The following is a 13,783-nucleotide window of genomic DNA, read 5'->3' as shown; positions in this document are numbered from 1 at the left end:
TTTTTGTTGATAAAATATAGTTTGTTATAGTACTCCCGATAGATTTAAAGAAACAAACTTTCAGAATACTACTAAGCATGATTTTCTTAACAGAAAAGATATGTTAGCATCGTGTATATATACACACAAGTAAAGCACACAAACTTAATTCATTCTTTTGCATGTCAGCAAATCCTTCTCTATAAACCACTCCAACTAGATTATTTGTTTAAAAAAAGTGATTTTTATTACGGTAAACAAACGCAAAATAGATTCTGATTTTTCACAAAATCTCTAAAATATAATCTCTAAATTATTTTATGTCAAAATCACTTTTATTTTAATCCGTAACAAACGGGCCCTATATGTCTCTCATGAAATGCTTTTGTGTTACTTGAATGTTAAACTCGAAATGTAGACGCAAGTCCATACTTAATTTTAAAATATAATGAAAAAATTAGCCCATTTTTTTTTCTTTCTATTTCCTTTATTTATTGTTATAGGCAGATTATAGAATAAATACATTATTATAGAAATTATATTTTTTTTTCTTTGATTTAATTAGTTTGATTTGTTTTATGATATTTAAATTTAAAATAAAAAAAAAATAACGTAACAAAAAAGTGCAACTAAAAGATATAGTTAGTTGTTTTTTTGTTTTTTGTTGACAAAAGATAGTTTGTTATAGTACTCCCGATGGAAACAACCTTTCAAAATACTAAGCATGATTTTCTTAACAGAAATACCAATCTAAAGATATGTTAGCATCGTGTATATATACACACCAGTGATACAACAACAAGTCAAGCACACAAACTTAATTCACTCTTTTGCATGTTAGCAAATCGTTCTCTAGAAACCACTTCAACTCCCCACAGCTCAAAATCCTTTACATTAACCATATCAAAATACAACACACAGTTTTCTTTCATTTTTTTCATCTTCAAAGAATGTCTCGAGAACCCTATGACGTCGAAAGCCACGGCATGGCTGCGGTTGCACCGGTGTTGAATGACGAACAACTTGAGGAGATCTCTGTGGAAAAAGGGTTTGAAGGAACATCTGTTCCTACGTGGCAGAAACAGGTTACGGTTAGGGCAATATTTGTGAGTCTCATGTTGTCGGTGATGTTCACGTTCATCGTGATGAAGTTGAATCTCACAACTGGGATTATTCCTTCGTTGAATGTTTCTGCTGGGTTGTTAGGGTTTTTCTTTGTGAAAACATGGACCAAGTTGCTTGAGAAAGCTGGTTGGCTTAATCAACCTTTTACCAGACAGGAGAATACTGTTATTCAGACTTGTGTTGTTGCTGCTAGTGGAATTGCATTCAGCGGTAACTATTCTAACCACTTCAATTTAATACTTGACTCTGAGTTGAATAAATATTTTATGCCCTAATAGTTTTTAGAACAAGTTTATGCTCTAATAGTTAATTAATTGCAGTGATATGATACAATGACCTTATTTGTTGTTGACAAATCTTTTACTTGATTTGCTTGCTTGTGTAGGTGGGTTTGGTAGCTACTTGTTTGGAATGAGTCCAAATATTGCAAAACAAGCTGGCACTGCCAATGATGTTAAGAGTCTTGGTTTAGGATGGATGATTGCATTTCTATTTGTTGTTAGCTTTCTTGGTCTCTTTTCAGTGGTTCCACTCCGAAAGGTACAGTACTATCAAATAATCATTACTTTGTCATACCTTAATAAAATCAATTTAACCTGTCCTTGTTCAATCAATTTAAAACAATTGAACATGACTTGGAAACGTCGCTGCTGCGATGTTTGAATCGATTTTTAAAACGTGGAATGGGAATGACTCAAAGCTCTTTTAGTTATTGCCATTTAGTTTTAATTTGATGTTTCCTTGTTGCAGATTATGATTGTTGACTTCAAACTGACATATCCAAGTGGTACCGCAACAGCTCATCTTATCAACAGTTTCCATACATCAGAAGGTGCCAAACTAGCAAAGAAGCAAGTAAAAGCACTTGGAAAGTTCTTCTCCTTTAGCTTTTTGTGGGGTTTCTTCCAATGGTTTTTCAGTGCTAGTGATGATTGTGGATTTGCAAACTTCCCCACATTTGGTCTGGAAGCCTATCAAAACAAGTACGTGACTTGCCTTTATTTTATTAATTAATGAAAGAATTTAAAATGGAATTAACTCTCTTACTTAAAAGCCGACCGAAATTGAAACCTCTATGTTCTCAATTATGGTGATAGCATAGCATGATGAGTTTGTAACTTTTTTAGATAATATTGCTGTGATAAAATAGATTAATATGTATTTTAGTTCCTTTTCTTTTAGCTAACATTTATTATTTAATGTACATAACAGGTTCTACTTTGATTTTTCTGCTACCTATGTGGGCGTTGGGATGATATGTCCATATATAATCAATATTTCGTTGTTGATCGGTGGAATTCTTTCATGGGGTGTCATGTGGCCTCTCATTGGTGCTAAAAAAGGAGATTGGTTCCCTGCTGATCTCAAACAAAGCAGCTTACATGGTCTTCAAGGTTACAAAGTAAGATTTCTTTCTACATTTCAATTTTTTATTTATTTAAATTGTAGGAGAAAATCTACTTTTTTTGACAACACTCCACTTTTTTGTATGTATACTTTGGAAATGATATAGAAAAATAGTAGTTTCTCAATGAATATCAACTTAAAACACAGTTAACTGGATTGAAACAAGTACAAAACTGGAATTTGGAAATACTATGATGCAATAGATCTTTTCCAATGTGACCGGTTGATAATGCATTCTTTTGGTAGTTTTCTAATTGTATTCTCTCTAAACTACAGGTTTTCATATGCATAGCAATGATTCTTGGTGATGGTCTATACAACTTTTTGAAAGTTCTTGGCACAACTCTTATAGGTTTGTATAAACAATGGAAGAAAAAAGACATAAGAGCACAATCCGATGATCCAAATGCTCCTCTCTCCCCTACACTTTCATTCGACGACAAGCGCAGAACCGAGATGTTCCTCAAAGATCAAATCCCTTCATGGTTCGCAATTTCAGGCTATGTCACAATTGCAATAATCTCAACCATTACCATCCCCTAAATAATTATGCGTTTACATTTTAGTCCCATAAATTGTAAAACTCACATTTTGGTCCCCTTGATTTTGCTCCGTCGGTCAAAATGGTCCCATCCGTTAGTTTTTTAATGTCTAAAATTTTTGATATAATTTTAACTGTTTGATTGCATGTCCATTATACCTATAGTGAACTGTCAGCACCTAATTTTTTTTCATTTTTCATCATCTTCTCTCTTCTTCCTCAATCAATAAACAATTTTTCTAGAATTGTTTTTTTCTTCCAACATACAAATCCAAAGAAACATAACATAACACAAAAATTACAACAATCTTCAAGAAAATTCACCACCACCATCTCATCACTACACTCCAGCAAAATAAAAAAAATTCAACAAAATAAAAAAACTCCATAAAAAAAAAAACAACATACAGACAACATTCATACCCAGGAGTAATGCAAAATTTGATTCGTCACTACAAAAACAACAGCTCATTTTATCATTGTAACCATCACTATAGCCATCGATTCATCACTACAACAACAACCCATTTCATTCAATTTCATTCCAATCAAAGGATGTTAACACTAGTTTTACTGTTGTGAGAGAATTGGGAAAAAAATTGGATCTGGATTTTGAGGAGGTGAGAGGAAGAAAGAATTGGGAAAAAAAAGATAAGAATAGGGGAAAAATTAGAGAAAGAATGGGATCTGGGTTTTCACGACCCACAATTTCCAATTTTTTTTTCTTTTTCTCTTTCACGGTTTTGAGGTTTTGAGGACCTGTTTTTTCAAGATCTGGATATTCTTACACATAGTTTCCTCTTCTTCTTTTTTTTCCTCTAATTCCTTTACGCAGATTGTGTTTTGAAGGAAGAATCACGAGGAGGAGTATGTTTTGTAAAGAGAGGAAGAAATTATGGGTTTTTATATTTTTCTGTAATTTTTTTTATGAATGTTAGTGAAAATGGTATGAAGATGATGGAGAATAATGAGGAAGAAGATGAAGAAAGGGAGAATTAATTAGGTGTTGTTGACTCACCGTAAGATAAAATACAAATGCGTAATTCAATGGCTCTCCTTTTAAACAAAATCAAACGGTTTAAATTAGAATAATTAATAGGATCTATGGTGGATCACTATTAAAGTTGGTCCACAATAGACATTTGAGGGTTAAAAGTAACAGTCAGGGCATTTTTGATTGACGGAGCAAAACCAAGGGGACCAAAATGTGAGTTTTACAATTTATGGGACCAAAATGTAAACGCATAATTATTTAGGGACCAAATGTCCAATTAAGCCAAAAGAAAAAGAGAAAATCACTTTTATTTTAATCCGTAACAAACGGGCCCTATATGTCTCTCACGAAATGCTTTACTTTTATTTTAATCCGTGACAAACGGGCCCTATATGTCTCTCACGAAATGCTTTTGTGTTACTTGAATGTTAAACTCGAAATATAGATGCAAGTCCATACTTAATTTAAAAATATAATGAAAAAATTAGCCCATTTTTTTTCTTTCTATTTCCTTTATTTATTGTTATAGGCAGATTATAGAATAAATACATTATTATAGAAATTATATTTTTTTTCTTTGATTTAATTAGTTTGATTTGTTTTATGATATTTAAATTTAAAAGAAAAAAAACGTAACAAAAAAGTGCAACTAAAAGATATCGTTAGTTGTTTTTTTGTTTTTTGTTGACAAAAGATAGTTTGTTACAGTACTCCCGATAGATGTAAAGAAACAAACTTTCAAAATACTAAGCATGATTTTCTTAACAGAAATACCAATCTAAAGATATGTTAGCATCCTGTATATATAGACACACCAGTAATATCACAAGTCAAGCACACAAACTTAATTCACTCTTTTGCATGTTAGCAAATCGTTCTCTATAAACCACTCCAACTCTCCACAGCTCAACATCCTTTACGTTAACCATATCAAAATACAACACACAGTTTTCTTTCATATTTTTATCTTCAAAGAATGTCTCGAGAACCCTATGACGTCGAAAGCCACGGCATGGCTGCGGTTGCACCGGTGTTGAATGATGAACAACTTGAGGAGATCTCTGTGAAAAAGGGTTTGAAGGAACATCTGTTCCTACGTGGCAGAAACAGGTTACGGTTAGGGCAATATTTGTGAGTCTCATGTTGTCGGTGATGTTCACGTTCATCGTGATGAAGTTGAATCTCACAACTGGGATTATTTGTTGCAGATTAATTGCAGTGATCTGATACAATGACCTTATTTGTTGTTGCCAAATCCTTTACTTGATTTGCTTGCTTGTGTATGTGGGTTTGGTAGCTACTTGTTTGGAATGAGTCCAAATATTGCAAAACAAGCTGGCACTGCCAATGATGTTAAGAGTCTTGGTTTAGGATGGATGATTGCATTTCTATTTGTTGTTAGCTTTCTTGGTCTCTTTTCAGTGGTTCCACTCCGAAAGGTACAGTACTATCAAATAATCATTACTTTGTCATACCTTAATAAAATCAATTTAACCCGTCCTTGTTCAATCAATTTAAAACAATTGAACATGACTTGGAAACGTCGCTGCTGTGATGTTTGAATCGATTTTTAAAACGTGGAATGGGAATGACTCAAAGCTCTTTTAGTTATTGCCATTTAGTTTTAATTTGATGTTTCCTTGTTGCAGATTATGATTGTTGACTTCAAACTGACATATCCAAGTGGTACCGCAACAGCTCATCTTATCAACAGTTTCCATACATCAGAAGGTGCCAAACTAGCAAAGAAGCAAGTAAAAGCACTTGGAAAGTTCTTCTCCTTTAGCTTTTTGTGGGGTTTCTTCCAATGGTTTTTCAGTGCTAGTGATGATTGTGGATTTGCAAACTTCCCCACATTTGGTCTGGAAGCCTATCAAAACAAGTACGTGACTTGCCTTTATTTTATTAATTAATGAAAGAATTTAAAATGGAATTAACTCTCTTACTTAAAAGCCGACCGAAACTGAAACCTCTATGTTCTCAATTATGGTGATAGCATAGCATGATGAGTTTGTAACTTTTTTAGATAATATTGCTGTGATAAAATAGATTAATATGTATTTTAGTTCCTTTTCTTTTAGCTAACATTTATTATTTAATGTACATAACAGGTTCTACTTTGATTTTTCTGCTACCTATGTGGGCGTTGGGATGATATGTCCATATATAATCAATATTTCGTTGTTGATCGGTGGAATTCTTTCATGGGGTGTCATGTGGCCTCTCATTGGTGCTAAAAAAGGAGATTGGTTCCCTGCTGATCTCAAACAAAGCAGCTTACATGGTCTTCAAGGTTACAAAGTAAGATTTCTTTCTACATTTCAATTTTTTATTTATTTAAATTGTAGGAGAAAATCTACTTTTTTTGACAACACTCCACTTTTTTTGTAAGTATACTTTGGAATTGATATAGAAAAATAGTAGTTTCTCAATGAATATCAACTTAAAACACAGTTAATTGGATTGAAACAAGTACAAAACTGGAATTTGGAAATACTATGATGCAATAGATCTTTTTCAATGTGACCGGTTGATAATGCATTCTTTTGGTAGTTTTCTAATTGTATTCTCTCTAAACTACAGGTTTTCATATGCATTGCAATGATTCTTGGTGATGGTCTATACAACTTTTTGAAAGTTCTTGGCACAACTCTTATAGGTTTGTATAAACAATGGAAGAAAAAAGACATAAGAGCACAATCCGATGATCCAAATGCTCCTCTCTCCCCTACACTTTCATTCGACGACAAGCGCAGAACCGAGATGTTCCTCAAAGATCAAATCCCTTCATGGTTCGCAATTTCAGGCTATGTCACAATTGCAATAATCTCAACCATTACCATCCCCTTCATTTTCCACCAGCTAAAGTGGTATTACATCATTTGCATTTACATCATTGCACCCGCACTAGCCTTTTGCAATGCCTATGGTTGTGGAATAACGGACTGGTCCCTTGCATCGACTTACGGAAAATTAGCCATCTTCGCTATTGGCGCTTGGGCAGGTGCGTCTAACGGCGGTGTCCTAGCCGGTTTAGCAGCATGTGGTGTCATGATGAACATTGTTGCAACAGCTTCTGATCTTATGCAAGACTTCAAAACAGGTTACATGACAATGGCTTCGCCGAAATCCATGTTTGTGAGCCAAGTTATTGGAACTGCTATGGGATGTGTTATATCGCCATGTGTTTTCTGGCTATTCTACAACGCTTTCGGTACTCTTGGTCAAGCTGGTTCACCATACCCTGCACCTAACGCCCTCGTTTATCGAAACATGGCTATACTAGGTGTGGATGGATTCTCAGCTCTGCCTAAAAACTGCATCATACTTTGCGGCGTGTTTTTCGCCGGTGCCATAATTATTAATGCTGTTCGCGACTATGTCGGAAAGAAATACGCCAACTTTATTCCTCTTCCTATGGCTATGGCTATACCATTTTACATTGGAAACTACTTTGCTATTGATATGTGTGTTGGAAGCTTGATATTGTTTATTTGGCAGAAGGTTGATAGGGCTAAGGCTGATGCATTTGGATCAGCTGTTGCGTCCGGTTTGATTTGTGGAGATGGAATTTGGTCCCTTCCTAGCTCTTTTCTTGCTCTTGCTGGAGTGCAGCCACCTATTTGCATGAAATTCTTGTCAAGAGCAGCAAATGCTAAGGTTGATAAGTTCTTAGGATCTTGAAGTTGATTTATTGGATCTCAGACACAACAACCAGCAACCACTTCACAATCTGTTGCTTCTCTGATTCAAACAATGGAAAACAATTCACATACATTCAACAGTTCAGAGGAAACAAGCTAAAACCATTTCACAACCATCTGCTGCACAGAAGAAAAAAGCTTCAACTTGCTCATAGGCACAATATAATTTAGAACCTAGCCAGTATTCTTTTATATCTTTCGAATTACCTTTTGATGAATGTTTATGTAAATAAATAAGAACCTATGTTATATTATATACCTTTTGAATTGGTCTCAACCTTTTGAGTAATGATTATATCTTATACTAACGTTTTGATGATATACATTCTATGAGATACGATTACAATTGTGTTAAAATTATGCAAATTGTATCAACAAAGTGAAAAACAAAACATAGGTAACACATTCAAATTCATAGTCATATAAACATGGATCTCATCAATTCAATAAAGTTCCAGAAACTCTAATTTATGGGATGAAATGAAGGAGATCAAGCTTCCTTCTATGTTGCTGAGTCAAATTTGCCACATCAAAGCCCTAAATGCCACTTGTGCAGAAACTTTTCAATTTTTTTTACTATATGTGGCAATTTTATATATAACACTAATTATATATCTTTTAAATTTAATTACTAAATCTATTTTATTTTTAGTAGTAGCAGAGTCATTAAAAAATACTCACTCCGTTCCTTTTTAAATGTCTTTTTACGGTGAAATTTTTGTTCCTATTTAACTGTCTTTTTGGTATTTTAAGGGTACAATTTGTCAATTATACCCTTTGTTAATTACTCTTATCTTTTTCAATAAAACTAATTAATGCCATCTATTTGGAAAACTAAAGTTTTATTTTTGTAAACAAAGTTTGTTTGTTTGTTTGTTTTTTTTAAAACAAAGTTTGTTTCTTGTTATCTTCAAATTTAAACAAAATTTTGTTACAATCAATGGTTCTAAGAAGAGTTAAAATTCTATAAATAAGATGAGTAACAATTATTAAAAATTTCAAGTGCAAAGTAAAAGAACAGATTTGAGAGAAGAAAAATTTATAATATGAGAGAGTGCACATAATAATAAGAATTTGTTGGAGAAAAAGATAATAAGGGTATAATAACTGACAATTGTTTGTAATGAGGGAAATATAACATATTAAATTTATTGGAAAAATAAAGTGTGTGCAAAAAAATAGGAATTTATTGGTGGATTAAAATAAAGGTATAGTAGGAAGAAAATGTGCAAAAATACACATTATTATTTTGTGATAATTTTCTAAAAAGACACTTAAAAAGGAACGGAGGGAGTATTGTTACACTTGAAACCAAAAATAAAATAATATATTGTTACATGTATTTTGGACCAACTCAATTTCATCTCTTAAATAAACATGATTCAAACTTACTCATAGGTTATCAGGTTCATTAACTTGATATCAGTGGGGCATATCACACACACTCACAACCACATTAAACAATAGAGAGTTGAGAGGAAAGGTAAAAATTTGATAAAGAGAATTAGTTAACTTGATTGACAACAATAAGACAAGTATAAGAAGCCAGAGTTATGATAAGTTTGGCGATGAAAACTCCATTGTATTTTAATTGTGCTTCAATTTCTTGAAATGTGCAGATTGACAAAAAAATAACAAATTAAATTGATTTATGTGCAATTTTGGTCACCTTATTTTCCAAAAAATAAAGTTTTAATCCTCTCAATTTATAAGAACTAACATTTTGGTCCCCCAATTGTGATTTTTAGGGCTGTGGGCATGGTTCGGTTAACCATATTAACCGAACCGAACCAAAGTGTGGAAATGGTTCGGAATAACCGAACCGAACCGTTTAAGGTTTGGAACTACTGAACTGAACCAAAGTTATGGTTCGGTTAACCGTTTGCTTATCTATTAACCGAACCGAACCAAACCAAAATCAAAATTTTGAACCGAAATGTTTTTTTTTTTTATCCTTTTGCAAATTTAATTGTGCTTTTTTGTCCCTTTTAAATTTAATTGTAAGGTATTCGAAACATTATGATTTGATTCCTTTTTATTTGGCCATCAGAGCCTATTTAACCTTGTTGTAGATTGCAATACTTGGTTGGTTTACTATTTGAAATACAACAAATGCATGAATGAAACTAAGGGAATGGCAAGTAGGAAAATAACTTGGTTAGGGAAAATAATGTGGTTGTGAGGGTGTCATGGCAATCATTCTACCTCACTGCAGTACTGACTATTCCATTAATCTTTCTTTGTTTCCAAAAACTAGGCTTAATACATCCCCAGGTCCTTTAACTTATTTTTTCTTCTCACTTCAGTCCCTTAACTATTAAACGTTTCAATTTGGTCCTTTATCTTCGTTTTTTTCATCGATTTGGTCCAATTTTATTAATTTTAAATCCCTAAAAAAGAAGACCGTTGGATCAAGCAAGTTCATCATATCTTACCGTGTACCACCAACACCTAAGTATCTGAAATTTAATTTTTAAAAATAATATAAATCCATTTATATTAATTTAAAAATAAAAAAATCTAAAAAATTATAAAATTAATTTTCAAAAATAAAAAAATTCTAAAAAATTTGAAAAAATTGGAAAATTAATTTTCAAAAATAAAAAAAATTCTAAAAAATCCATTTTCTCATTTTCAAAAAAAAAAAAAAAAAAAAAACTCTTTTTGTCTCTCACGTTTTTCTTTCTTCATCATCCTGCTTCCTCTTCTTCACCATTTTCTTCATACATCTTCATCAATCAATCATACCCAGGAAAAAGAAAATCATAATCATTTAAAAGAATTCAATCTCCATACATAATATTTCGTAGATCCAAACACAACATTAGTGTAGAAAAACCCATAAACATTTCAGGCTTTCATCTTCCCCAAACCCTCATTAATCCATTTATGTCAGAGAACTAATTGCCACAAATTGAAAGAATTGTTTCCTACTGCAACCCTCAATTCTTGTTCACTAAAGATTGTTGTTCAAACTCAATCCACACTCTCCCCCAAATCGGATAATCCTTCCTCTGCGTTCACTTTGCTCTCTCTCTCCGTGTTGCTGAAATCAGAGAACCCCTCTGCGTTGTTAATTTTCGTTTTCCTCTGCGTTCACTTCTTCTTTCACACACTTTTCCGGCACGGTGGAGGTGAACTCCGGTGCGGTGGTCGCCAACAAAACTGCTTAAGCCGCAAAATAAATATAGGGGTTTTGATGAGGATTTTAAGAGGAAGAAGATGATGATTAGTTTTTCCGATGGCAGCTCGCGGTGGCCGAAAACAAGAGAGAAGGTGATGATTGGGGTTTTTGAAATTTCACAGATCTAGAAAATAAATGGGTGGTTTTTGAAGAGGACGAAGAGAGGAATTTAATGGTGGTTTTGGTTTGGTCATACGACCTCGGATGGCAGCTCTACAGCCTCTGGAAGGGGTAGCACAGTGGCTACAATGGTGGAGAGAAAGAAAACTTCTCTCTATGGTGGTTTTGGTTATGTTTCACGGGAGAGAGAGGAGTAAAAGAAGGAAATAAAGAGGAACGTGGTGGAGGTGTTTCTTTTTTGACAAATTTTTTAGAATTTTTTATTTTTTAAAATTAATTTTGCAATTTTTTAGATTTTTTAGAATTTTTTTATTTTTGAAAATTAATTTTCCAATTTTTTAGAATTTTTTTTATTTTGAAAATTAATTTTACAATTTTTTAGATATTTTATTTCTAAATTAATATAAATGGATTTATATTATTTTTAAAAATTAAATTTCAGATACTTAGGTGTTGGTGGTACACGGTAAGATATGATGAACTTGCTTGATCCAACGGTCTTCTTTTTTAGGGATTTAAAATTAATAAAATTGGACCAAATCGATGAAGAAAACGAAGATAAAGGACCAAATTGAAACGTTTAATAGTTAAGGGACTGAAGTGAGAAGAAAAAATAAGTTAAGGGACCTGGGGATGTATTAAGCCCAAAAACTATTAATACAAAATTAAACACTGATAAGAATTCCGCACCATGATTTTACTCGTGCAGATAACAAATTTCAGAATTAGGCTATCAGTCAGCCTTGTGACATAAAATAAGCTGTTTTGAATAAGCTATTTTTAAAATAAGCTGTTTTTTAAAATAATCTGTTTGCATAAAATAAGCTGTTTTTTAAAATAAGTTGTTTTGAATAAGCTTTTTTTTTAAAAAATAAGTTGCTTTGAATAAGCTGTTTGGAATAAACAGTTTTGGATAAGCTTTTTTTTTTAAAATAAGCTGTTTTCAGAAAATAAGTTGTTTCATAAAATAAGTTGTTTTGAATAAGCTATTTTTTAAAATAAGTTGTTTTGAATAAGTTTTTTTTTTAAAATAAGTTGTTTTCATAAAACAAATTGTTTTGAATAAGCTGTTTTTTAAAATAAACTATTTTTAAAATAGATATGGTTAATGGTTCGGTTCGGTTCGGATAATTGTGGTTACTAACGGTTCAGTTCGGTTAGTGAATTGTTATCAAAATAATGGTTCGGTTCGAGAATTGGTTAAATGGTTCAGTTAATTTTGATATGGTTCGGTTCGGTTAACCGGTTCGAATTGGGTTTTGGTTATTTTTGCCCACCCCTAGTGATTTTTTATGAGTTTTGGTCCCCCACCCCATTTTGGAGTCTACTTGGCCTATGTGGCATTGACCACTAATGATGTGCCAGTGTCTAGATGGACAATTCTTTTTACATGCTAATTTTTTTTTTCTATCCAAAACAAACAACTCTATTAATCTTCATCGTCTTCAAATATAAATCAAGAAATTAAAAAAAAAACAAAAATTAAGTAAAAAAAAATACCTTCATTAACCCAAACAAATCAAAATCATTTTCAATAAACTTAAAATATCTGCAAAAGAAAAATCAAAATCCCCAACTGAAACCCTATCAAGAGTAAAAACATCGCTAATCAAAACCCTTGCATCACACTATAGTAGTCAAATTTCATCACTCAACTTTGTTTCATCTATATCGTAGAGATTTAGCTTCCGCAAATATACTATGAAGACCGAGCCTTGATTGCCTCTCAGGCTAGTGTTGTCCTTTAGGTCATGCCGTGAAATACATAGTTGGAGTGAAAAAAATTGAGGTTATGTCCGGAAAAAATTTGTGCTTTGCTTAAGCTAATGAAGTGAACATAAAAAATCTAGGTATGATGGAGTACCGAAATTGAGAATGAAATTATTTTTTGGTGATTAAAAAAACTAGGAAAAAAACAAGATGGAATTTTCAAAGGATTCTAGGAGGATGCTTTGTTTATGGTTCTCTAGTGTTGGATTTGCATTTCTTTCTTTCTTTCTTTCTTTCTTTCTTTCTTTCTTTCTTTCTTTTGAATACAATTAGTATTAGCACAAGAATAGATTTCTTGCTTTGCTTCTACCATGTGCAATAGGATTCTTTGTAAGATTGATAGCTGACTTGTTATAAATTTTCAGCTTTAGGGGTTTCTGAACTTCACACTTCAATTCTTTTATCAATGAATCAAGCCAAACAGCTTGACAAGAAACAAATGTACCAGCAATATACTTTGCTTTACAAGAGGATAAGGTTGCAACTGGTTTCTTATTGGTGCACCAGGAGATTACATCATTGTTGAACTTGAAAACATAGCCAGAAGTGCTTCTCTTTTCACTTCTATCTCTACACCATTCATGTATCTGTTTATGATACTTATTGCAAAACATATGCCATGTCTTTTCCAACAATTTGCTTGAACATAGTAGCTTAACTTTTGCACTCATCAAGCTTTGCATTTGTTTCTAATGGATTTTTTACTGTATTGCAATCAATCATGTCAAATTTTTCAAGCAACTCACAAATATATAATTGCTGGTGCATAAGTGTCCCAGAAAGTAAGAAATTTTCCCTATGTAAGTCATTTCACATTCAGAATGCTTTGTTCTTTTGAATTTCTCAATCTCATTTTTGTTGCTTCCAATAATTATATTTATCAAGGTACAAGCATATCAAAGTAATATCAGTATCACTCAGATCCAGAACACACATACCATATTCAACTGTGCATTTTT

General features: G+C 32.5%; 1 protein-coding gene across 2 annotated transcripts; it reads left to right on the top strand.

Moving 5' to 3' along the window:
- The first annotated feature begins 832 nt into the window (after positions 1-832).
- On the top strand, positions 833-7,730 carry LOC146939467 (putative metal-nicotianamine transporter YSL7). Of its 2 annotated transcripts, XM_085757933.1 has the most exons (5): positions 833-1,314; positions 1,490-1,644; positions 1,855-2,087; positions 2,317-2,506; positions 6,630-7,730. In XM_085757933.1, exons 1-5 carry the CDS (start codon positions 930-932, stop codon positions 7,728-7,730), a joined length of 2,064 nt encoding a protein of 687 aa, XP_085614059.1. In that variant the 5' UTR covers positions 833-929. The 2 variants fall into 2 exon arrangements, with proteins under 2 accessions (XP_085614059.1, XP_085614060.1); XM_085757934.1 differs by lacking the exons at positions 833-1,314; positions 1,490-1,644; positions 1,855-2,087; positions 2,317-2,506 and adding exons at positions 5,342-5,485; positions 5,696-5,928; positions 6,158-6,347.
- Positions 7,731-13,783: the final 6,053 nt, after the last annotated feature.

The sequence above is a fragment of the Medicago sativa genome, chromosome 3 (assembly GCF_051527215.1).
Source record: "Medicago sativa cultivar Bolivia chromosome 3, Bolivia_mono, whole genome shotgun sequence".
Classification (NCBI taxonomy): domain Eukaryota; kingdom Viridiplantae; phylum Streptophyta; class Magnoliopsida; order Fabales; family Fabaceae; genus Medicago; species Medicago sativa.
This window is presented reverse-complemented; position numbering and strand designations above follow the sequence as displayed.